Genomic DNA, 24,000 nt, shown 5'->3' on the forward strand with positions numbered 1-24,000 from the left:
TGAGAGAAATGAAAATTAACACCAGAGAAAATCTAAACTGCTGCCATTATAATAGAAATATTACTGCCCATCAATGTGTAAACGGTGGAGTATAGTTTGATCAATGTTATTGTGGAACAGAAAGGCACTCCCACTACTCACCAGAGTTATTAAATTTGCTACGCATAACTTAGCTTCTATCCAGCAAAATAAACTTAAAATCTGGAGTGCCAATTATTTTGCTGAACCAGCATCAAAGTAAAATTAATTTTCTACAATAGAGCATAATAGAGGCAAAAGTACTGAACAGCAAACAACAGACGATCATATTTTTGTTCTATGAATTGCAAATGCCCAAGAAGCAATTTTTATACTCAAAATGTATGTAACCTGCTCATGCATATAACTTACATAGTTCCTGTTTTTCATTTTTTTTTTATTTTTTTATTTTTTTTTAAACCTCTTTCTCAAACCTCATTTTGATCACTGGAAATTGCTACATATGGCCACTTGTGTTATGGAGGTGAAATTAAACCAATATTTCCAATGCATTAGAATGCACTGGGTCTCCAACTGTCCATGGGACAATGTGGCTCGTATAAACTGTTCAGTCAGTCAACATCTCTTGGAGGTCATTTCAAGTTTAGAGCATGAGCACCTTGTCATCTCACAGCACAAAACTTTATCAACATCGAAAGATTCTCACTGCATGGCATTCACCACTATCAACGTCATTTAAAACTTTCACACTGGGGCTGAGAATTGCATGTCTCACTGTTAGTCAGCGTGCGTATTCATGCTTTCCTTTATATGGCAGTTCTGGTTTTCCTGTTTCTCACTGTGGGGCGGCAGATGTATTCAAACGCTCTAGGCCACAATTTTAATATACTGACCTTTTATTTTGAAAGTGGCATGAGTTCATTCTTTTAAAACAATGAGAGATCACACAAAATAATTTTACAAACAATGGAAACTCCATGTAGGAATATCAATAATGTAGGAAAAGTAACGAAGGCTATGGCCAATAGCTTTGCGTAAATGTCTTTTAATTGTGGCTGTCCACAACTTAATATGTATTCTTTACAGTAACTAGCAAAATAATTTTACACTAAATTAATCACAAATTATGTGATATCTCATTCATTCATAAAGCTCTCTCATTGGCGGGTCATATAAAATTATATTCACAGCTGTTTGTTACACCTGGCAGACGGGTAATACATCATACTGTAGTGTATTGCTGGTGCATAATTGGTAAATTTGAGCTTGAGCCATCGATGGTGCACGCTGCTCAGTTGGAGGATCTACTGTGAGCCACCAGTGGTGGCAAGTGTGAACATGTTAAACATTCAACTGCTATCATGAGACAAAAAAACACTGAAACCTGCCTTGTAGTGGTTGTCCACAGCCAACAATACCAGCTGATGGCTGACTGCTACCCTCTAATTATCATTTGTAGGTACTCCAAGGAGAAAGCAACACATTTGCTCTCTTGGAGGCAAGTGAGAGGGCTGTGTTGTCCAAGACAGTACACAATCATCTCTACATGTTCAATTTGGCTTCAAATCATCCATTACGAATGGTATGACCCCCTCCACCCTCCCACTCTTATTGTACTTTGCATGAAGAAAATGAACTATGGAACAACTTGAATGGATCCGGGCTTATGGTACTGGGTTCTCTCCACCTACAAGTGCAGGATATTTCTGACACCTCATGATCATCACAAATGATATGGAGAAGACCATGCATCATTACAGATTTCAGGCATGCAGCCACACAGATCAGACAGGGAGGCAAGCCAAACACGTTTTGGGCCAATATGATGTAAGGATGTTGGGAATCTCTCATTGCTGTCAAGGGTAATTTGAGGTATGTGAAGTATCAATACAGGATCTTCCGAGCCGTTGTCCAGCCCTGAAGTCAACATTTCAGTGATGAGTGTATCTTTCAGCATAAGAACATACAAGCACACTTTGCCATCGCGTCAACACCTTTCTCCAGCAGAGGTGAGAGTGGAGGAAGGGGGGGGGGGGATATAATATGACCATTTGACCTGTGGTACCTGCAACATGAACACAATTTAGTATGCTTTCAGACCACTTTAACTCACTAGTGTATTCTCACAGGGAACCCTCCCCTCCCTTCACCCTCCAAGATGACATCAGGAGGGCTGCTTTCAAGTAGAGGGACTGGATTGACCACCTGGTGCATTGCATGCTAAAGAGGATTACAGCGCAAATGGTGGAGCGACAAATTACTGAACATTACCCAGCATGAGATTTTGATTACATAGGTGTGCAAAGATGTGCACTTGCAATAGACTGTGTTTATTTTGGTTGTTGTCTTTTTTTATTTGACAATGAAACTATGTTATTAGTTTCACAAAGCTTATCCTTTCATTCCCTACTTCCCTTATGACTAAGCTGTCACATTTGCAGATATGCAGGTGGTGCAATTTTTAATTTTTGTCTAGTTTAGATGCTCTTAAGTGGTATCTTTGTTATGATATGTATGTAGAATCTAGACTGTCTTTTTTAAAAATAAAACTCAACCCAAAATTGTTCTGCAAAAGGCAAATGACAAATTATGATGCTCTCTAGTTTTCACCAATATATACATTCATGAAAAAGTTTCTCACTGCATTAAGGTATTTAATACTATTTACTGAAAGTACTAACCTTCCAGTCACCCACAGAAATATAAGTCCTTCATCTTGTAATGTTGGAATGCCTAACTGTCTCATCTCATCATCAGACATTGTACCATAAGGCAACTCCATGTGAATGTCCCATGGAGGATCGGCCATTATCACAGCAAATTTCCCTATAAACAAAAAGAAAACAAATCACACCTTCCTATAAAAGTTTTTTTTAGTTTCATTGCTCATGATTCTACAGTTGCAACAAAAGATGTAAAACTAACTAAATAGTGATTCTTCTGAAGGAAGAAAGAGTCAATCACATTTTTTTTTTCCAAAAATACCTAATACTGTCATATCCAGATATCTAAGATCACACTGTATCCACTGAGGAGGATACAATATAGTCATTTCTTGAGATCGGCCAAGTGCTTTGCATTCTATACTTTCTATCTTGCTACCAGCTTCCTTTGGAAACTGCACAGTAGGGCCATCTACCTCATAATGCACATACCTGGAAAACAAAACAGTGTTACAACTTTGTGAAAAAACAGTTTCTGGCATTAAGTTACACGGTAAATGATAATGGTCTGTATCTTGAAAATCATATTCCACTTTCAAAAGTAGCATCCTTCAACTCTATAGATTCAATCTATCAATACAGCAGTAATTTATGACAAGACCAAAAAAGGCAATGTAAATTAATGCCCGTCTTCCCTCCCATTGTTTATGCTGTAAGTACTGAGATGCTTATTATATGAATTTTCCAGGAAGAGATAATGAAATACAGAATCTGCCAAAAAAAGTATACACACTTTAAGAAACAAAAACTATTTATTATGTGTTTGTTTTACATTTAAATACTGATCACATTGTCTTCAATTAAGCATGTGGTTAGGTTAGATGTTCAAAATGCCCACCATCGGCAGCCAGCAACATAGCGGAATAACAAGTGGTCGCTGCAGCAACATTGTTCAATGTTTCAATGAAGATAGCCACACATGTCTGGACACCTTGGAGGGGAACTTAATGAGTACTCTTCATTCAGTCCAATGTCTTTGCAGATTGTCATCCATGAAAGCTTGTATTATTCCAGGCAAACTAGTCAAAAAACAGCAAATGGGGAAAATAATTTACAAAGTTTTGAAGCTCTGGGAAAATACTCATATGGGGTATAGCAGTAAGAAACAGAAAAGCCACCCTCACTACACCTTCTCAAAGGGAGGGTGCATCATCCCTTTTCACCCCACTAAGAGAGAATTTCTTCTATTTTTAAAATTTTTTTTGCACAAATTGTTTCATTTTTAGAAGAGAACTGTAATTACAAAAAATATTCCTCAAAAAACTCTACACAGAAAAAGTTTTGTATTTATTTTAAGTAGAGCAAATAGTTTTAGAGATATAAGAGTTGGAACAGGATTACACTAATGCGCAATTTTTGCAGCTTTTGTTGCTTAGTCAGTTAAGTAAATGAAGAGAAAAATTACATATATCAAAGAAATTTCTTGTGTGTTCAGTAATGTTGAAGTCAGGATCAGTTGCCCAACAATGAAAATCTGAAAGTTCCCCTTCCCATTCACTCAACATTCTCCTACCACTGTCACTGGCATTTTTCCCAACAATTACCCAGTTTAGTTGAGTTGATACCATGAATTTATTAAAGCTATGTGGGACAGTTCAGTTTGCTGTGTTGTGTGGTGTTACTGATTACTCTTATTTTCCTTTTCTGTGGACTGAGAGTATAATGCTGGATCCTACCACCTGTTTTATTTGCAATACGTCTATTTTGGAAGGAGAGGTATCAAAAGTGACAAAGGGCTTGCAAACTGTGATACATGTCAGCAAGAAATGGAAGGATCAGGCTGATTCTCTTCTACAAAATGTTGGAATGACTGAAGTGCATAAGGTATTTCAGGTGAATATATTAAGTAACATAATGTAAAGAAACTACGTTACCATGTCGATATGAATATATTTAACATAATGTACAGAAACTAATTAGCCACAATGCTGCCCAAGTAGATAAAAGAAGTTTAAGACCATGTTCATCTTTTCCATTCAGTTTCAAAAAATTATTTTTCAGGTGTGCCCAAAATGTGATTTGGAGGCTGAGGGAAGAAAACATCACCTACAAAAACATCATCCAAGGTTTGCAGTTCATTCTGTAACTCTGAAACACACACTGCTTGAGAAAAAGAAATGCAGTTATGATTTCAGTATGAAGGCTGTTGAACACACCTGTCATCCTGGAACTTTGTATTATACTTTATATGCGATTACTATTTTATGTTACAGTGAGGGGCGTCTGCTAAAAAGTGTCTTTTAAAATGATGTTCCATTTTTATTCTACATCTCTGGCACAGAAATTGGATACATTATTTATGAACAAAAAAGTAGTTTTCTGCTTAATATTTATCACTTCTGACTACCTTATGTGGCCTGGAATTATACCAGCACGGTAAAACTGCAACAATCTATCTTAGCAATTTCTATCAAATATCACAAGGACACCACATCATCCTCAAATCTGTTGTGAAGTTTATCAGTTATATGGTAATTACACAGTCACAAACCACGGCCATAAGAAGCATGTGGCAATGTTGGTAATCCACATTTTCTGAGTGTTTCCTCATATATGTAAGGATTAATTATGGTTTTTATGGCATGACATCCCCAAACAAAAATCTCCACAGAGATGTACAATGATATGCAAAATCATTAAACAGAGCTTCTTGGTAAGCAGTGGGAATAGTTTCACCTTAATATGACAAGAACATACGCAGACACACACAAACAAAGGTAACAAGTAAATTAAGAAACTACTACACTGATTTGTTTGCAACAGGAAAAGGCCACATGTATTGTCTAATGAAAAATGCAGGTTCTTTCATTTGGATGCAGGTGGACCAATATGATTTTTTAAAATTTTTTTTTTAAGGTTTCATTTTACCTTCACTACATAAATACTAAATTTTCTATGTTAAAGTCGCACTTCTTACAACTTACTTGCATGTATCCATATGAAAGCATGTATTTAAAAAAGAACAGTCTCCAAGGGCTTCATCTGTGTGTTTTTGAATAATTTTTTTGAAGTGTAGCTTCTTACAGGCTTCAGCAGAGTTAACCTTCATGCACTCAACCTTCGTCCCATGAGGACAAAACTCCATCACCTGAGCACCTGATACAATATTTTGAGGCCTTTAATGAGAAGGAAAATTTTAGCTAATAATAAATGTCACTGAAAGGTATACATTAATTTTTCTCACCTCCTTGTGAGCGGAATCTCTCAGCAAGCGATCGTTCCTTTGCTGTAGGCTTGCTGAGGAGGTCTAAAATTTCTTCACCAACTTTCTTATTTTCCTTTTCACGTATTGAAGGCATGGAGAGAAGTGACTGTGAAACAAAAACATCTATTTTAGGCAACTAAAACTGGCATACTAATTCACACTGTAACAATATGCCAACAAATTCTGGTAGTGCTTTACTTCTGTTAGGAATTCTGAATACTAGATGAGATTACTTCACCAGTGCTAACTTTCATTGCTGTTTGTTGTCATTTTTTATTGTTTCAGCAATGGTGAACAGCGGCATAGGGTGCAGCTACTGATTTGTTTCATTTACCAGGTACACTATGTGACCAAACTCTACAGGCACCCATTGGTATTCATTCCAAACATACTAGCCAAATAGCCAACAGTGTTTAGAATGGCCTTTTGCTACTACTACAGTGTTTAACCAAGACAGGAGGCTTTCCTCATTAGTTAGTAGGAGCAGCCACTGGAGACTACTCCTGTAAATTATACTAACAACAAATTATGACTAAGTGATAATCTACTCACACTGATGCTTAAGAGAATTACTTCATTAGAGTTGCCAATAAAACTCTTTTATTTTCATTTTGAATATTTTGAATTTTCAATTTCTTACTTGGTGTCTACTGGAAATCTGTTAAAACTCCTCTGCACAAGGAAACAAAACTCATTTCTGAACCCTATACAGGGATGTATAGCTTACATAGGAATTATTTTTAGATTTAGTATTGAGCTTGTGAAATCCATAGTTCGCTCTAAATTCACTCTTGTTGTTATTTTTTGACCTGCAGTCTGAAGACTGATTTGATGCACCTCTTCATGCTATCCTGTATAAGGCTACTCATCCCTCCATAGCTATCACATTCTACACCCATCTGACCCTACTTACCATATTGAAGCCTTGGTCTCCCTCTAAATTTTTACCGCCATACTCCCTTCCATTTCTCGATACCTCCAGATGTGTCCAATCAACCAGTCCCCTTTTTCTAGTCAAGTTGCACCGCAAATTTCTTTTTTCCCCAATTCAATAATACCAACATGAAAGGATAGATGCTACTCATCACACGAAGGAGGTATTGAATAGCAAACAGGCACAATGAAAAGACTGCTAGATATTATTCAGCTACCAGACTAAGCCCTTTGTCAGATTTAGACAATATACACACACACACACACACACACACACACACACACACACACACGGCCACCATCTCCTCTAGGCACTAATGCCTGACTGTGACTGCATCTGAGATGAGCAGCTGTCTTTGCTGGGATGGGTGGTGGGGAAACAAAAGAGGCATGGTGGAATGGCTGGTGGGGATACAAAAGAGGCATGGGATGGGGAGGGGCAGCAGAGTATGGGTGGTGGAAGATTTCAGTGCTGCCTGTTGGAGCAAGCAGGGATGTGGTAGGGATAGGATAGTGGGCTGCTAGATACAGCATTGGGAGGCTGTGCTGTGGGGGGTAGGAGATTTTTATTTTTATTTTTTTTTCTTTTTGCAGGGGGGGGGGGGGGGGGGAGGCAAGGTAGACAGGAGACAAGTAGAGAATGGGAAAGGCTTATGCAAGTGTACTGGCGGGACGGAAAGTATGTGTACAGCAGGTGTGGGATCAGTGAAGGGAATAGGCAAATGGAAGACGGGGACTAGCGAAATTTGAGGCTAGGGAGCTTACGTGAATGAAGACTATGTTGTATGGAGAGTTTCCATCTGCAGTACCAGCTGAACTTCATTCTTCTATAGCACTACATTTCAAAACATTCAATTCTCATCTTGTCTGAAATGCTTATTGTCCATATTTCACTTCCATACATGGTTTCACAACTATGACTTATGAAACTGGTGTACTATGCATACCTGTCAGCATCTGCCTTCTTTAGAATTGGAATTATTATGTTCTTCTTGAAGTCTGACGATATCTCACATGTCCCACATATCTTGCATTCCATGTGGAATGGTTTTGGCATGACTGTCTCTCCCAAGGATCCCAAAAAATCTGTTAAAATGTTGTCATACAGGGGACTTGTTTCCTCGTAGGTCTTTCAGTGCTCTGTCAAATTCTTCTTGCAGTATCATGTTTCTCATCTTCTCATCTTCACCTACTTCCTCTTCTCTTTCTACAATATTGTCTTCCAAGTTGGTTTACCATATACAGATCCTATATATATTCCTTCCATCTTTCAGCTTATCCATCTTTGCTTAGTACTAGCTAGGCATCTGAGCTCTTGATGTACATACAGTTGCTTGTCATTTCTCTAAAGATCTCATTAATTTCACTATTGGTGGCATCTATTTTTCTCCTGGTTATAACAACTAAAACAATCAATTATTGATAAAATTATTTAATGGATAGATAAAAAATCTAAGCAGTGGCAGAACACACACACAAAAAACTGTTGTTATTGGCAAGCTTTTGGAGCCAATGGCTTCTTCTTCAGACATAAGGGTTGAAGGGGAAGGAAGAAGGGTGAAGGAAAAGGACTGGAGAGGTCTAGGAAGAGGGGAAGATTTTGGAAAAGTCAACCAGAAATGCAGGTCAGGGGAGACTTACCGTACAGGATGAGAAGGGAAGACAGCCTGCGGTTCTGTGTGACTTTCCCAAAATCTACCCTTTTCCCTAGACCAGATCTTTTCCTTCACCCTTCTTCCTTCCCCTTCAACCCTTCTGCCTGAAGAAGGAGCCACTGGCTCCGAAAGCTTGCCAATCACAACTGTCTTTTATGTGTGTGTTCTGCCGCTGCTTGGTGAGTAGATTTTTTATTTCTCCTAGTTATGTATGCTTCTACAGCCTTGCATTTGTTCTAGCCATTCTGTATTTTCTTCCAATTTCGTTTTTAGGCATTTGTAATCCATTTCACCTGCTTCGTTTTTACATTTTCTTCTTTCATGAATGAAATTCAATGTCTCCTACATTATTTCCAAGAGGCCTTGTCTTTTTACCTTTGTGATCCTCCTCTAACTTCCCTATTTCATCTCTCAATGATATGCAATTGTCTTCTACTGTATTCATTTCCCCTGTTTCACTCCAACTTTGCCTAACACTTCCTCTGAACTCTCAATAACCTCTGGTTCCTTTGACATATCCACATCCCACCTCCTTAACTTCCTACCTCTCGGCAGTGTCTTCAGTTTTAATCTGCAGTTCACAACCAATAAATTATGATTAGGTCCCAATCTGTCTTAAAGCTTGAAATCTAGTTTCAAAATCTCTGTCTTATTATGAAGCCAATCTGAAATTTTGAGTGTCCCCACGTCGCTCACATGTATGAAACCTTCTTTCATGATCCTTACACCAAGTGTTAGCAATGATTAAATTATGCTCTGTGCAAAACTCTACCAGATGGCTCTCTCTTTCATTTCTTTTCCCAGTCCATTTTATCCTACTGTTTTTCCTTCTGTTCCTTTTTCTACTATTGAATTCCAGTCACGCACCACGATTAAAAGTTTTGTCTCCCTGAACTGGCTGCACAATTTCCTTTATCTTGTTACAAATTCTTTCAGTCTCTTCGTCATCTGCAATGCTGACCTGACCTGAAGTCCTGTTCTTGCAGGCACAGCACTTCACTAATTCCCACCACATCTAACTTCAACCTATCCATTTTAAATTCTCAAACCTAACTATCCTATTAATAACATTCCACGCCCCAACTCTCAGAATTCCAGTTTGGTTTTTCCTGATGACATCCTCCTGAGTAGTTCCTGATCTGGGAATTCACAGGGGGGACTATTTTACTTCCGGAATATTTTACCCAAGAGGAAGCCATCATCATTTAACTATACAGTAGAGCTGAATGTCCTTTGGAAAAATAAAAGTTCTAGTTTCTCTTTGTTTTCAGCCATTCACAGTACCTGCGCAACAATGCCAGATCAGCCAATCATCCAGAATGTTAACCATGGAATAACTGGAAAGGCAGCTGTCCTGTAGTATCCTGGTTTGACAATTTGGACGGCACACCGGAAGGCATGGACGTAGACTACAGCTGCTAGGCGGCACTCCTATAACATGCGAGCACTGCTGTCATCACCCCAGCTCTGCGACCGAGCTAAGCCTGTCATGCCAACCTACTGGCACTCACAGGGGCCCTATAAAGCTGACAGATGTCAGTCGTGTTCTGACTTTGCTCTGATATCATATGTCATATCCATCGTTGTTCAGTTCCAGATCCTGCCATGTTTAGGGTCTCGATATGGTTCAGTCTTCGGACTAGGTGTTCTGTTGTATCCATCCATAGCTATTGTTGTCATCTTCATTGTTGTCCACAGCTGTTGTCTTTCTGTGGTTTTGGTGACTCACCGTCTATCTTCTCATCTGGTCGGCCTGCAGCTCCAAGCTGTGTCGGATTCCAATTACTAGAATTGGCAACGAGGTAAAAGGTTCCCGGTGCACATGGACATGAAACTTGTACAGCCCCTGGAACAGCAACAACAACAGCTGCTCCTGCAGCAGAAATTGCAACAGTACTTCCATCAGCAAACTGACATTTTGTGTCAGTAAATTCAGCTGCTGTCACACTGATTACAGGTGCACAACGTGTCTCGACTATGGTCACCTCCCGGGCGGAGTCCGGCCCACTCGTATTTCCACCATTTAACAATACCAAGGAGGATTGGGACATGTACATTGCAGCTCAGACAGCACTTTACCGCTTTTAGGGTCTCTGATAACACTCCCCAATGATTGTTCTTCCTTTCTTGGGCTTCCCTGGAGACATTTTACTTACTTAGAAAGTTGGCTCCTCTTTCAAACTCGGTTGCACTCACTTTCAAGGAAATGTTTTCGATGTTGTTGACCTATTATTCACAATAGTTGCAAGTTGTTGCATTGTGCCTTGAGTTCCATCAGTACCAAAAGCACGGCGACCAGTCTTATCACTCGTAGGTGACTGATTTACAAGGTTTGAGCTGTCGTTGTGATTTTACCTGTGCCAGCATGTCTTGCAAAACCTCATATTTCGATTCCCTGATCCATGACATAATGTTCCAATTGGCTCCCGATTCGGTAGTTGTGCATTGCTAATGGCATCAAACACCTATGTAGCCCTCCATTCCACCCCTCCTCCAATGGTGAAGCAGAGTGGATGCTACGCACATTTAAGCAACAAATGTTGAAGGCCACGGGTGCATCTACCACAATGGCAGAACTCACAATATTCCTGAGCACATATGGGTCCAACCCTGTCCTCGACTGCAGCCCAGCAGAACATGGTCAACAGCCACATACCCTCCTCCATCTCCTGGCACTCCAGACCTGACATGCTGGACGGTACCCTTCTGGTTCGGCTGTTTGGGCATGCTCCTGAGAGGCAAAACCCTCATGGATGCCAGCTACGGTAGTGGCCACTGATGAGCAGTGCCTTACAACCGATGATACCCAAAAGGTTTGGAGCATCGGCAATTGAACCATCTCTGTCTCCGCCTCCAGCCTAATCCTCCACCAGTGGGTCACTCTGAGTTGGAGTTGCTGCCCTCGCCTCATGAGTGCCATTTGCACTCCTGGAACTGTCGGTAGCTCCCCTAGGCACAGGTATGGCGGTCGAGAAGTTACCACAGCCTCTGTCTGCTCCACAGTCACCCCCCACTCTGTAGTTCCCCAGTGCAGTGCCCTATGTCCTGTGCTCCTTCTCATAGCTGGTGGCCTCCACTGACAGGACAGCACCTGTTCACCTCCCAAAACATCAGCCCGGGCGCTTCAGGCCCTATGCGCCCATTTTGAGGGGGAGGGACAGCCTGCCACAAGGCAGAGACATAGATGACAACCGCTAGGCTGAGCCCCTTTAACCTGCGAGCACTGCTGTTGCCATCACAGTGCTGTGCGCTGGCTACATCCACTGTGCCGGCCTATCGGCACTCACAGCGGCCCTACAAAGCCGGCAACAAAGGGGCTCAGAAGTCAGTTGTGTTCCAACTGCGCTGTGGTATCACATGTCACATCCATCATTGCTGGGTTCCTGATCTTGATACGTCTTGGATCTCGATATGCTTCACTCTTCAGTCTCTCCATTCTGTTGTATCCGTCCATAACTATTGTTGTTGTCCATAGTTGTTTCTTTCTGTGGTTTTGGTGACTCACCGTCAACACTCTCGGACGGTCAGCCTGCATGTACGAGTCGTGTCAGATTCCAGTTACTAGATGCCCCTCTTTAGGATCCATGCATTATTCTGGCTTCTCCACTGAAAACCCTAAATTGTGGTTGCATCTGTGGTAAGGCTACCTATATTGTTGAGGCATGCATGCCATCCTACATCAGCAAGGCCGTGGTCATAGAGGGGTCACTTATTATAAATCACAAATAGGAAGTAAATGTAGTGGTACAAAAGTGTAAGAAGCTCAAGGTTCCTGAAGAGGCTTCTGCAAGATGTTTAGTTATTAACTAAACATAATATTCTTTCTGTTTTTTAACCTTAGCACATGCCCAGACATAAAATGGACCATAGACGTAATTGCTTCATCCTACTTATTTTTTAACATAAGGCAGAAGTTAGCCACACTATGGCCAGCACATCTCTTCCCCCATTCTGCCATTCCTTGTTCATCCCTCTTCATGCTGCATGTCCACTATTTAGTAACTCTCCAGTTATGGCCTGCACTTCTCTTATATTTACTCCTTGGAGGCCATACATGGTTCCTCTTCTTCGTTCATGTTGGTCTACAGGTTATATTCCCATGAATATGAGTAGGAAATCTATTGGTGGTTTTCCATAAGCAGCCATCAATAGTAAGAGTATTTTCTTCTGCATTCATCTCAGAATCTTTACTGGTCATTCTTGCTTCAGTTTATTTGGACAAACAATGGCTATGAATGAAACTATAGCCATTAGGGTTGCCTAATGATACCACCTCACTGTCAGGTGGCACCCAATAGTAAACTGCAGTGATACTAACTGTCTTACGCATGATTTCTGAGGCCAATTCAGAGACTGCTTTTATGTGCTCAATAGTCATCAGACTCTGTTGTCCAGATACTAATTTTGGCTTTTGATCGACATTTTATTTTGCCTGGTGGTCAGATTCTGTGCCTGGACATTTATCACTCAGAAGTGTACAATTTGTTTTATTTATTTCCATTTGCAGTTTGTTGTGCAAGCACCAGCTCTGCACTAGAGCTAAAAATCCATTTTTTTCTGGCTGTGCTCTTGAATCTTTGATAGATCTTTTACCCCTATTGACTCTAGTCAGCTCTAAATGGGTACGTAACCGCAATAAGAATAGCTTTTCTTGTAATTTAGGGTATTCAAAAGGCTCATTGGTTGGCATGATTTTTTATTTGCTTGATTTGAATTTCACCTCTACACATCTTCCTGGTTTCCAAGTAGAGGAAGTTTATAGATTTCACTTGAGTCATCAGTTCTTCATTTGATGGTGTAATTTAATGCAATCTTAAACTACATTTTGTGCTTTGTATAAGGCCTGCACTTCACTGCAAAAATTGGAAATTGTCTCTGGAGCTTGTAATTCCTCATTCCTCAGAAGCTCTTAGTCAACATTTTCATAGTTGTAAATCCAAGTGGTACAGTTAGCTAAGGCTTTTTAAGGTCAAACGGTATTATGTTATCATCACTCATAGTGACCCCCTCTAATACTTGCCATTCTCAGACGCACTGAACTTCAATTTTAGTGGCCAAAGTCTACATTCATTGTTTCTTCTGCTTTCCTATTATGTACAATGTAGAAACAAGTCAATTCAGAATATGAAAGCCTAATTTTTGAATCAAGTCTACTAGTTTGACCCTCCTATTGTTCAGTCTCCCCGCTGTCATGGTACGGATATTACTTTGGCATCAAGAACAATGACATGATATCTGATATCTACAATAGTGACAACCAGTCTCTGACTTAAGTATGGGGCTATCTCATGCTGGTATGGAAAGATGCATGTCAGCAAGCCAGTATCTCTATGGGTCCCGCAGGCTCACTCCACACCTTACTTAGTTTTGTGACTGTAATGTCCCTTTCTAAACAGCAATGGCAGTCACTCTTCTGGACTTGGTAATTACTATCTGAACTCAGCTGGGCTTCATTGCTGACCACTTCAGATATGTTCAGTCACTGTTCTGGATTCGGTAATTACTATCTGAACTCAGCTGGGCTTCATTGCTGACCACTTCCGATATGTTCTTCATAGTTGCACATTACATCCATGTCCAAATCTTCCACCCTTTTCTATACTTCTGTCATTGCAATGGCACTTTGCAATGCATTTATTTGCACAACCTTTACCAACTTGCCACCCGTCATTACTGCCTAGAGTATACAACAGTGAATGTCTCAAGTGAATGAAAATGCAACCTACCATAACATTTTCCTAAATCTCAATATACTTCTTCCACATTCTGAGATTCCTATTGACTGAACACTGAGGTCAAAAAGTTATCTGGGATTTGGTGTTAAATTATTGAGATGAAGATGTATGGTGATTGTCTCTGGTACTGGAACACTAATGGCCTCCCCTGGAGATGCACAAGTCAGACAACATTGTTAAGCCACACAACATTTAATTTCTTCAAGTTTGGATAACCTCACATTCTAAAATTCCCTGTACCTCTCTACAAGATCTTTTTAAGTCACCAGGCTTCTTTATGTCTGATTAACCGTACCTGCGGGTTGTCACAGTATATTTGCTGTATGTGATGTTATTTACATAGAGGTGTCCCTCTACATTATTCTTTTCTTTTCTGCCCATATCTGAATTAGATCTACATCTACATGACTACTCCGCAACTGACAATTTAATGCCTGGCAGAGGGTTCATCAAACCACCTTCAAGTTACTTTTCTACCATTCCACTCTCAAACTATGTGCAGAAAAAACGAACACTTCAATCTTTTGATGTGTGTGCTGGGGTGCCAACAAAATATTTTCACATTTCGATGCAGCTTCTTTTTTATTTGTTGATCTGAGGATACATGCTGTTGTGTTCTCTGAAGTGAATTTTGTTGCAAGTATTGGTGTTCACTTACTTAGCTCTCTCGCTTCTATTTTTTGAATTTTAGCTACTGCGTTTTGTGACTTCTGGATCAAGTGAACCCGATGAAGCATAAAATTTGTTGAAATATGTAAAGAAAGTATTCTTTTCTTCTGAAAGATACATAATCACTCTTATGTCTGCAGAAATGTTTACACATACAGCTCCATCAGTATCTCAGCATCTTCACAAATAAATGGAGTTAACTTGAAAGCTTAGAAAACCACTGATGAGAGGGAGTATTTGACTCCATCAATAAAAGATACGGTAATTAAATATATTATATAAAAAGCAGTAGATTATCTTATTTGCTGTGCTGCTAGCTTTGAACCTCTTACCAGGACCCTCATAAATTACAGCAATTGCTTTCACAACTTGAAGTACGGCTGAATTGAAGAATTTCGCAATCATGTTTGTAGTAGATGCTGAAACATGTTCACAGACATTACAAATCACATGTGTTAATGACACATTACTACTTTTAGCATACCATAATATCAGCAGCCTTCGGATCCTTATCTCTGTCAGAGGCTGCAGTCTTTACAGCCTTGGGTGCAGGCTCTCCTTCAAGTTCCCCCTCACATTTCCGCTTTCGACTCACTTCTTCTGTTGGTTGCTCTAATGTTCGTGCTTTTTCTTCTCCTTCTAGCTCATTTACCATGGCCACAAGCTTGGTGTGCTCTGCAGAAACAACATCTAGTGCTGGTTTGCCATCTTTGCTGTTCTCTTTCACACTGTCAACAAATAATGTATACATCGAAATGTGGTTTAAAAAGTAAGCAGGGGTAAAAGGCCCAGTAATAAATTCAGGCAGAAAAACTTCATATATTTTAATGATACGACTTCATGATCTGTTTTTCATATTCTGTATCAGAATGAAAATGTCTGCATGATTTTATTTTCTGGATACCACAGTGGAATAATTCTTCATTTCCATGAACTCTCCTTAATTGTGCGTACAGACAGGTAACAGTTTTCAAAGCCTGCTATTGCATTGCATGCAAAAATGGTGTGTGATTGCCATGATTACACTGTTTACATAACAAACTTATGCTAAAAAATTAATCCCCATATTTCTTCAGCTAATGAAATCACACAAGGTACAGTAAAACATAGCAATGCTTAAATCTAAACTCAAGTGTTTTGCAATGTGCACAGAAGCTGTTGTCTGCGAGTTCCAGAAATAAAACTCAATACTTGCTAATACGAGTATTACCATATCAGTCTTAATCTCTTTATCATAATTTATGACACTTTTGGTTATCTTTGGGATGTGTGAGAGCAGTCTTGTAAAATATTCCCAGGTTCTTTCTCCAACTATCTTCAAAGCTAAGCACACATTCTAATTGCAATGATGTTACTACTTCCGCTCCCCCTCCCCCCCAACCCCTTCCTGGTTTCTAACTTCTCTATTTAAGAGATCTCAAGAAAAGAAGTATTACATCAGTTACATATTATTATTATTATTATTATTATTTATTCTTACACTGCACATAATGAGATCAGAGTACACACACAAAGGCACATTCAATTGTTAGACATTGAAACCTTTAGCATTGCAAAACATCCCATGTTACCGCAAAGAAATCAACACAGCTGAATGAGAATATTTGTTAAGTTCACAATCGAGATAAATGTGATATCTGAGCTCATTTGAAAATTAAAGAAGGTAGATTGTTTCATGTCTCACTGATGATAAGCTCATTAACAATTAAGCACAAGTTCAGACAGGGGAAGGATGAAGAAGGAAATTGGCCATGCCCTTTTTAAAGGAACTATCCTAGCATCCACCTTAATCTAGGGGATCTTGACATCCGTGTTAATCTACAAGGGAACATAAAGCCTTAACACCACATAGAGAACAAACCACAGATAATCACAACATGCGACCAATGCGTGTGATTGACAATGGAGCACATAGAATTGATGGGGCTACGGCTTGGTCCATGGGCGTTGAAACTGGACTTAGAACTGCAGGCCAGGCCTATTATTGCCAGCAGGTAAACACCTGGTCAATGGCTCTGTCCCACATCACACTTTATGCATGCCACCCATGGCAGTGATCTGTGCTATTCTGGTGCCATACCAACAACAGCTCCTCTGCATCCATGTCAACCACTGGTGGCAGTACTAAATGCCTCCCCATAAAAAGGCCACATAGGACCAAAAATGGCCCAGTTTGTGCCACGACCTCTAGTGCAAAAACTAGATGGGTGCGAGACTCCCTGACTGGACTGACCATCCAAGGAGACAATGGCAACACAGCTTGCTCTGCAGGAAGGCTGGGGTAACAGCTGGCATGGGCACAGGTAAGGACTCAGCCACTGGTGAGTGGGGAAAAAGAGGGCACTGGTTCAAATTTCATGGACACTGCAGTGGAATGCACAGGAACCATCCCACAGATGCCCTATTCCTTGGTTGAAGGTAGGATAGTGGAGGGTGCAATGGATACAGCAACATCATGCACACTGCCACTACTGGGAGCCTTCCATTGGAACAACTTTACGACTGATCCCGATGCCCAGATGGCTTGGAGACAATGGTGTCGAAGATCCAACAGGTTGCAGACGCAACTGATTAGAATGATGGTTCAGCTAGGCTTGACCGACATCCACTACAAACAACTGCCATGCTTTGTGGCCCACTATTACATCTGGCATCCACCCCTGCTGCTGACCAAGACACCAGGACCAAACAACAGCGCTGTGAGAAAAACATGGCAAGCGGCGATGGTCCAAGGTATACGAGTTGGAGTGCAAGAATTCCAAGAGATTCTCCACTTGGTACCTATGCAAATGCTCTGCCTGACTACACCTTGTTAATTGGCATCACCTGATACAAAGCCAGCAAACTTGATAGGGCATCACTGTATGACAAGGCAAAGACAGATTTTTTATATGGGTCTTGAACATGAGCACAAAATGCTCTACCTCCAAGTTAGACAGAGGGTGAAATGGGGTGATAGTCAGATGCTTGATACCATTGCAAATGCAAAAGTCTTCAAACTCCCATGACACAAGGTGCCAGTTGTTGTCAGATACAAGGATCTGGAGGGGAGAGGCTTGATATCAGAAATGGCTGACAATGTGCAAACTGTTGCTGTCAACATTGTGGAGCATGTTTTGGGGTGTATGGGAAATTTGACAAGGCATCAATCACAAACAACCACATGCTTTCAAAAGATGTCAATGTGTATTGTGACTCAAGAATGCTCTGGAAATGGCCAAGGAAAAACTGGTGAGGTGCCACAGCATTGTGTTGTGCATAGGCTATGCAAGCCTGCACAAGGTGTCTAACATTGTGATCAGTCTCTGCCCAGCAGATGTGACAATGTATCAGAGCCTTTATACACATCATAACCTAGTGCAACAAATGAAGCAGCTGGAATATGTGAGGGTGCAATGCTGGAGGGATGACAACTCAACAGTCTTGCTCTTCCATGGCAAGCTTGAGGACTCTGTGGACAATACCAAATCACAAACGTATGTCACAATGAATCCACTCCCAAAAGAGTGCACTCAGGTCACCCCACATGGACAACTGAAATGATTTTCCCACAGTTGGCATGACATCCTGTGCCATCTAAGGAAAATGCAACAAGGTCTGCTGCAAGGCACCATACAAGGCAAAAACGATGGCCTACTGTTGGTTGACTTCTGGATTTGGTCCTGCTGACAATTGTGATAGAGTATCTGCATTTGCATGCTGTGTGGTGGACCAGTATTGAATGTCATAAGGATAATTACTGAGGGAAAGCACCAACCTCTGCAGTCAGTGGCCAGCCCTACCCGGTAGTTTGGAATGAGGGCTGAATAATTAAACTGGTGGCTTGTGGTTAGTTATAAGTAGGAATTTTGCTCCATGCAATAGCCACTGCCTCCTTTTCTCTCACGTGAACCATTATGTTGTGTCATGAAAAGCAGCTCTGATGTGTAAGCAATGGGCTGTTTGGTGCTATATGTGTTCCAATGTGACAGAACTGCACCAACGCCACACAGGGTCGTGTCACTGGCCAAGATCAAAGATTTACCGTGTGTAAAAGAAGCCAAACTGGGTGTGAAGCACAAACACTGCTTCAGGGAGTGACAAATTCATTGACAAAGTGCAGACCAGACAAATATGAACCCTTTCTGGCGAAGCCAGTTAAGAGGAAGGCAGATGTGTGTGGCCAGGGGAATAAACTTATCATATTATGAAATCCTGCCCAAAAAGAACTCTAACTCCTGCAGTTTCTTGGGCACTGAAGTGATCACCTGTACGACGAGGCCATCTTTGCAGAGCACACAACACAAAAGATGCACCTTGGAAAAAAATCAACATTTTTCTAATTTACAATGAAGGTTGTTCTCCAGAACGTGTTGGAAAACCATCTGCAGAATCCGCAAATGCTCCTTGCACATGGACCTCGTGACCAAGCTGACATCAGGGTATTTCAGGCAAAAATAAATGTCTTGAATCAATTGTTCCAGATAATATTCCAAAAGACAAGTGATTAAACTGATGAAAGCCCAAATAGGATGTTGAGCACTGAGAAACTTCGAGAAGAGGGATCCCATCCAGGGACAATTGCAATTATGCATCGTGCAAGTCGATACACGAGGAATACTGGCCCCCTAACACATTCATCAACTCCTCTGGCCACAGAATGAGATACGAGTCCATGGCAAATTGCCCATTTATTGATTGTTTAAAATCGCCACAAATGAACACCACTGAATCACCAGCAGGGAGTTGGCCCACTGACTCGTTGAAATAGGAGGAACAGTGCCAAGGTCCTGCCAATGTTGCAACTTGACCTTGACTTTATCACGGAGGGGAAGGGAATGGCGTGAGTGGACGAAATTTAGGGACTGCAGACACTTGAGGGAGATGTGTCACTCAAATTGTCTGTCTAATTGAAGATATTCTGAAACAACTAGTTATACAACTGTAGTAAAGATTGGGATTGACTGATGCTAAACATACTTTGTCAACTATCTGGAAACCAAAAAAAAAAAAAAAAAAAGAGAGAGACATCTAACTCACAAATATTTTCAACCTACAGTGAATTTACTAAATTTACCACTCACAATGTAAGTTGCCATTCCACTTTCTTCTAATGTGCAGAAAATTGTCCCCGCAAAGGAATACACTGTTTTCTATGAGAAACAACTTGAGTTAGTGGCTAATGCAATGCAGGGCAGCCCAAGAGCCGGTACATATTTAAGATAATTAGGCTTACCGACACTCCCATGGCTATATGAAACTCAATCTGTCATCCATACACTACCATTGAGAGCAGAATATGCTGGGGTGACACTTGCGGGATGTCGGAGACAACATCCAAATCCACAGAAAACACTGAGGCCTCCAGCGACCATACATGGCCTTTACATGCAAATAATTGTGTCGAACATGTAACAAATGGCAATCAGGGAAGGGTTGCTTGCTTCTCCATGGAACAGAAGGAGAGTGATACAAGGAATCTGAAAAACGTCATGAGTGGGAATTAAAATAGAAAGCATTAATAGGGCCTTTTTTGGTAGATAGTTAATGTATCAATGGGTGGTGTCTGTTCTTTCAAACACATATTAGGTGAACTGAAGGGGGAGGTGGTGGGGAGGGAGGGGGGTGGGGTGGAAGGAAAGATAAGAGAAGGAATTGTTGATGACAGTTGCATCAGGACTCTATACGCAATTAGTGGTGACAAGTGAAAATGTATGCTGGGCCTTTGAAAAGCACGGGCTCCATGTATTCACATAACTGATTCACCTCGACGGGCCATTAATCCACCTCTTCAGTGCAGATGCACAAATACATTTGCCTCCCACAGGAATATGAATATAGCGAGCATGGAGGACATGGACAGAGACTGCAGATAGGCTGCACTTGGTGAGAGTGTGGGTTAGCCGGGACGGATGCTGAAATGGCCCACACAACTGTGATAAACACTGTGTCCAAATGCTGTAGTAGTTAACGCAACTGCCAAATAAGCAGGAGTCACATGCAGCTGATCTCAATGATTCCTTCCCTTCCCTTTCTCTCCCCCATCCACCTCCAATTCACACAATTTAATATAGTTTAATTTTGTATTGGAACACGTTTTCGCTAGAAGCTGCAGTTTTCAAGTTATTCAAGAGGAATGTGCAAAAGTGTTCTTTAAATGCACCCACACTCTCACATTCACCTCTCACTAAGCAGGATTTTTAGTATGTTGTTCTCAGCACTCCCTCCTACAACTGTACAATCTGTAACTACATAAATTATTTCCTGATTCAACATTTTTGGCTTCATTTTGGGGGCTATTATTACACCACTGACTTAGTTGTGCTTGTACAAATTGTAAAACTGATGTCACTCTTCAAGCTTGTGTAAATGATGTTTGTGTAAATTTTATCTCACAAGTTTGTGAATTTTAACAGTGTAAAATTACTAATTAAATAATTTTGTTTGTGTGGCATCCTTACAACAAAACTACTGTGTTCGTAGGAGTTACACCAAGATTGAATTGTAAAGGAAATTAGTGTATGCATCAAATTTTTTAATGTTAGTAAAATAGCCGACTAAGCTGGTGATGTGACAGCCCAGTCAATGAAGACCAAAAAGAGGTGAATGTGGAAACAGTTTGTGTAGTCACAAATTTTTGTACAGCAGCAGGTGGGAGTGCCACTTACAACATACTAAAATCCAGCCCAGTGTAGGGAGATTGTGGAGGTGCATTTGAAAGTAAGTTTGGCACAATTTTTTCAAATAACTCAAAAACTGCAGCCTCTGGTGAAAATTTACCATATTTACTCGAATCTAAGTCGCACCTTTTTTCCGGTTCTTGTAATCCAAAAAACCGCCTGCGGCTTAGAATCGAGTGCAAAGTAAGTGGAAGTTCTGAAAAATGTTGGTAGGTGCCGCCACAAGTGACTTCTGCCATCGAATATAGGTAGCGCTGTATAAGCATGCTTTGCAGGAACAAAGATAAATACTAGCGCCAAAACCTTCACGTCAGTAAATAAATTAAAAAAAATAAGGGTGGAAGACGAGCCTTCTTCTCCACCCCAAGTTTCGACCACTGCATTTTATACCTTAGCCAATGAAGTAAATACAAATTCCGTATTGTTCATCTTTGAATGTAGCAGCATTTCAATGTACTATGAAAATCCGACTGGCAAGACTGTTTGGGATGTTTGCCAATATGGCCAACCCCACGTTCTGAATTTTTTCCTACCTGTGAGAAGAGATGGTTGCTAATAGGAACTTTTATGAATTGTGAATTGTTGTGGATTGGCAAGACAGCCAATCCACTATGACAGGAAGCCGAAAGGCACGCGTTTAAGCTCACGCAGGCTGGCGTGAGGTCTGGAACAGGACAAGGAATTTGTAGTAGCAGAGAACGTACGTAACTACTGGAATACTTAACTTTAATTCATAGTTGGTGAACATCGCTCTTGACGGTACATGTTTTACAGCATCAATAGTAACTGGTAATGGCGCCTTGCTAGGTCGTAGTAAATGACGTAGCTGAAGGCTATGCTAACTATAGTCTCGGCAAATGAGAGCGTAATTTGTCAGTGAACCATCGCTAGCAAAGTCGGCTGTCTAACTGGGGCGAGTGCTAGGAAGTCTCTCTCTAGACCTGCCATGTGGTGGTGCTCGGTCTGCAATCACTGATACTGGCGACACGCGGGTCCGACGTATACTAACGGACCGCGGCCGATTTAAAGGCTACCACCTAGCAAGTGTGGTGTCTGGCGGTGACACCACATGAATCACATACAGTATTCCCTTCGCCATAAGAATAATACGAATATAAACATTTTGCCATGTATTCTTTCATGTTTGCTGCTATCTCATTTAAATCCTGCCTGCCTAATAAGCTACGAAACTAGGGTGAGACAACAGCAAACGCGAAAGAATATACATATCATGTCATGTTTATATTCGTATTATTCTTATGCCTAATAGTGATACAGTCAGAAATGAAGCACGGCAATTGATTAAATTCTTAAATCTAAGATGACTCTAATTTCTGTGCAGAATGTAATGTACTGAAGAGGCGTCTGCAAAGATTTTCAAACGGAGAAAAATTTTCGCTAAACTCTCGTTCAGAACGTCTTCTATCAAAAGCAGTCTATTATTTGGTTCTTGTTGATCATTATCAAAGAAAGCAGCAGTGTAAGTAACAACAAATAGCAGTCTCTTGCCGTTGTTTTGCTAATGAAATGATTCCTCTCTTTTTTTATTGTAAGTGGCGGTAGCGCGCACGAAAACAAGCCATGCCGCGAGCGGGAACAGGCCGTATACACTCATATTAGAATGCGACAAACAATTCATGACACAGTGCAGTAATGCATTTTCAGCTTATAGTGACATAAACACCTATAACAAAGAGAACGGCACTTACCAGATCAAAGCAAAATAAGCAATCAATTCAAACCAAATGTGAAAAAGGAAAGGTACCCGCATAAATACGGACGGAGCGCGTGACGTACAGCAATGGCTACCCACTAAAGCTTAACTGCTAAGCTTACGACTCGAACCTACTGTAGCTGTATCGTCATTCATTCGACCTAAATTGTGTCTCATATAACAATGGACCAACTTTGTTTCGATTTGTAGGTGCGGCCTAAAACTTTTCTCTCCCCTTGAATTTCGAGTCTCAAATATCAGGTGCGGCTTAGATTCGGGAAATTTTTTTTTTCTTGATTTCGAGTCTCATTTTTCAGGTGCGGCTTAGATTCGAATAAATACGGTACTCCAGTGCAAGATTAAACTACATAAATTTCCTACAAGAAAATGTCATATTCATTCCTTCTGTAGGACAAATACTTTGTCGACAGACAGTGAATGAATACTGACAATTATGCACACTGTGCCATGTGGTATAGCTTAGGTGGTTTTTTAGGCCAATTTGTGATAATTTCCAGATTTGATAGACCACTAGTGTCCTGTATCAAACTGTTCATCTCAACCTCCTCTACACCACTGTGATACATTGTAAACAATTATTGTGTACACCCTGTAAACTGTTGAGACACATCCTGTAACATAAAAAATTTCTCCCTACAATGCACAGTTTTTTACTTTTAAAATCTTCGATGCTTCATATACTAATGGTTAACATTCACTTTCTCAAA

The 24,000-nt window shown here is 40.6% G+C and overlaps 1 protein-coding gene across 1 annotated transcript in view; it reads right to left on the bottom strand.

Moving 5' to 3' along the window:
- LOC124619413 (N6-adenosine-methyltransferase catalytic subunit) overlaps positions 1 to 24,000 on the bottom strand; it is a 73,365-nt gene that overhangs the window by 32,897 nt on the left and 16,468 nt on the right. Inside the window, exons 5-9 of the mRNA XM_047145776.1 lie at positions 15,384 to 15,627; positions 5,887 to 6,013; positions 5,627 to 5,798; positions 2,965 to 3,134; positions 2,661 to 2,805 (exon numbers count right to left, since the gene is read on the bottom strand). Coding sequence (XP_047001732.1) covers positions 2,661 to 2,805; positions 2,965 to 3,134; positions 5,627 to 5,798; positions 5,887 to 6,013; positions 15,384 to 15,627 — 858 coding nt within the window. The remainder of the gene's footprint in view (positions 1 to 2,660; positions 2,806 to 2,964; positions 3,135 to 5,626; positions 5,799 to 5,886; positions 6,014 to 15,383; positions 15,628 to 24,000) is intronic.

Source organism: Schistocerca americana, chromosome 6, assembly GCF_021461395.2.
Source record: "Schistocerca americana isolate TAMUIC-IGC-003095 chromosome 6, iqSchAmer2.1, whole genome shotgun sequence".
NCBI lineage: Eukaryota > Metazoa > Arthropoda > Insecta > Orthoptera > Acrididae > Schistocerca > Schistocerca americana.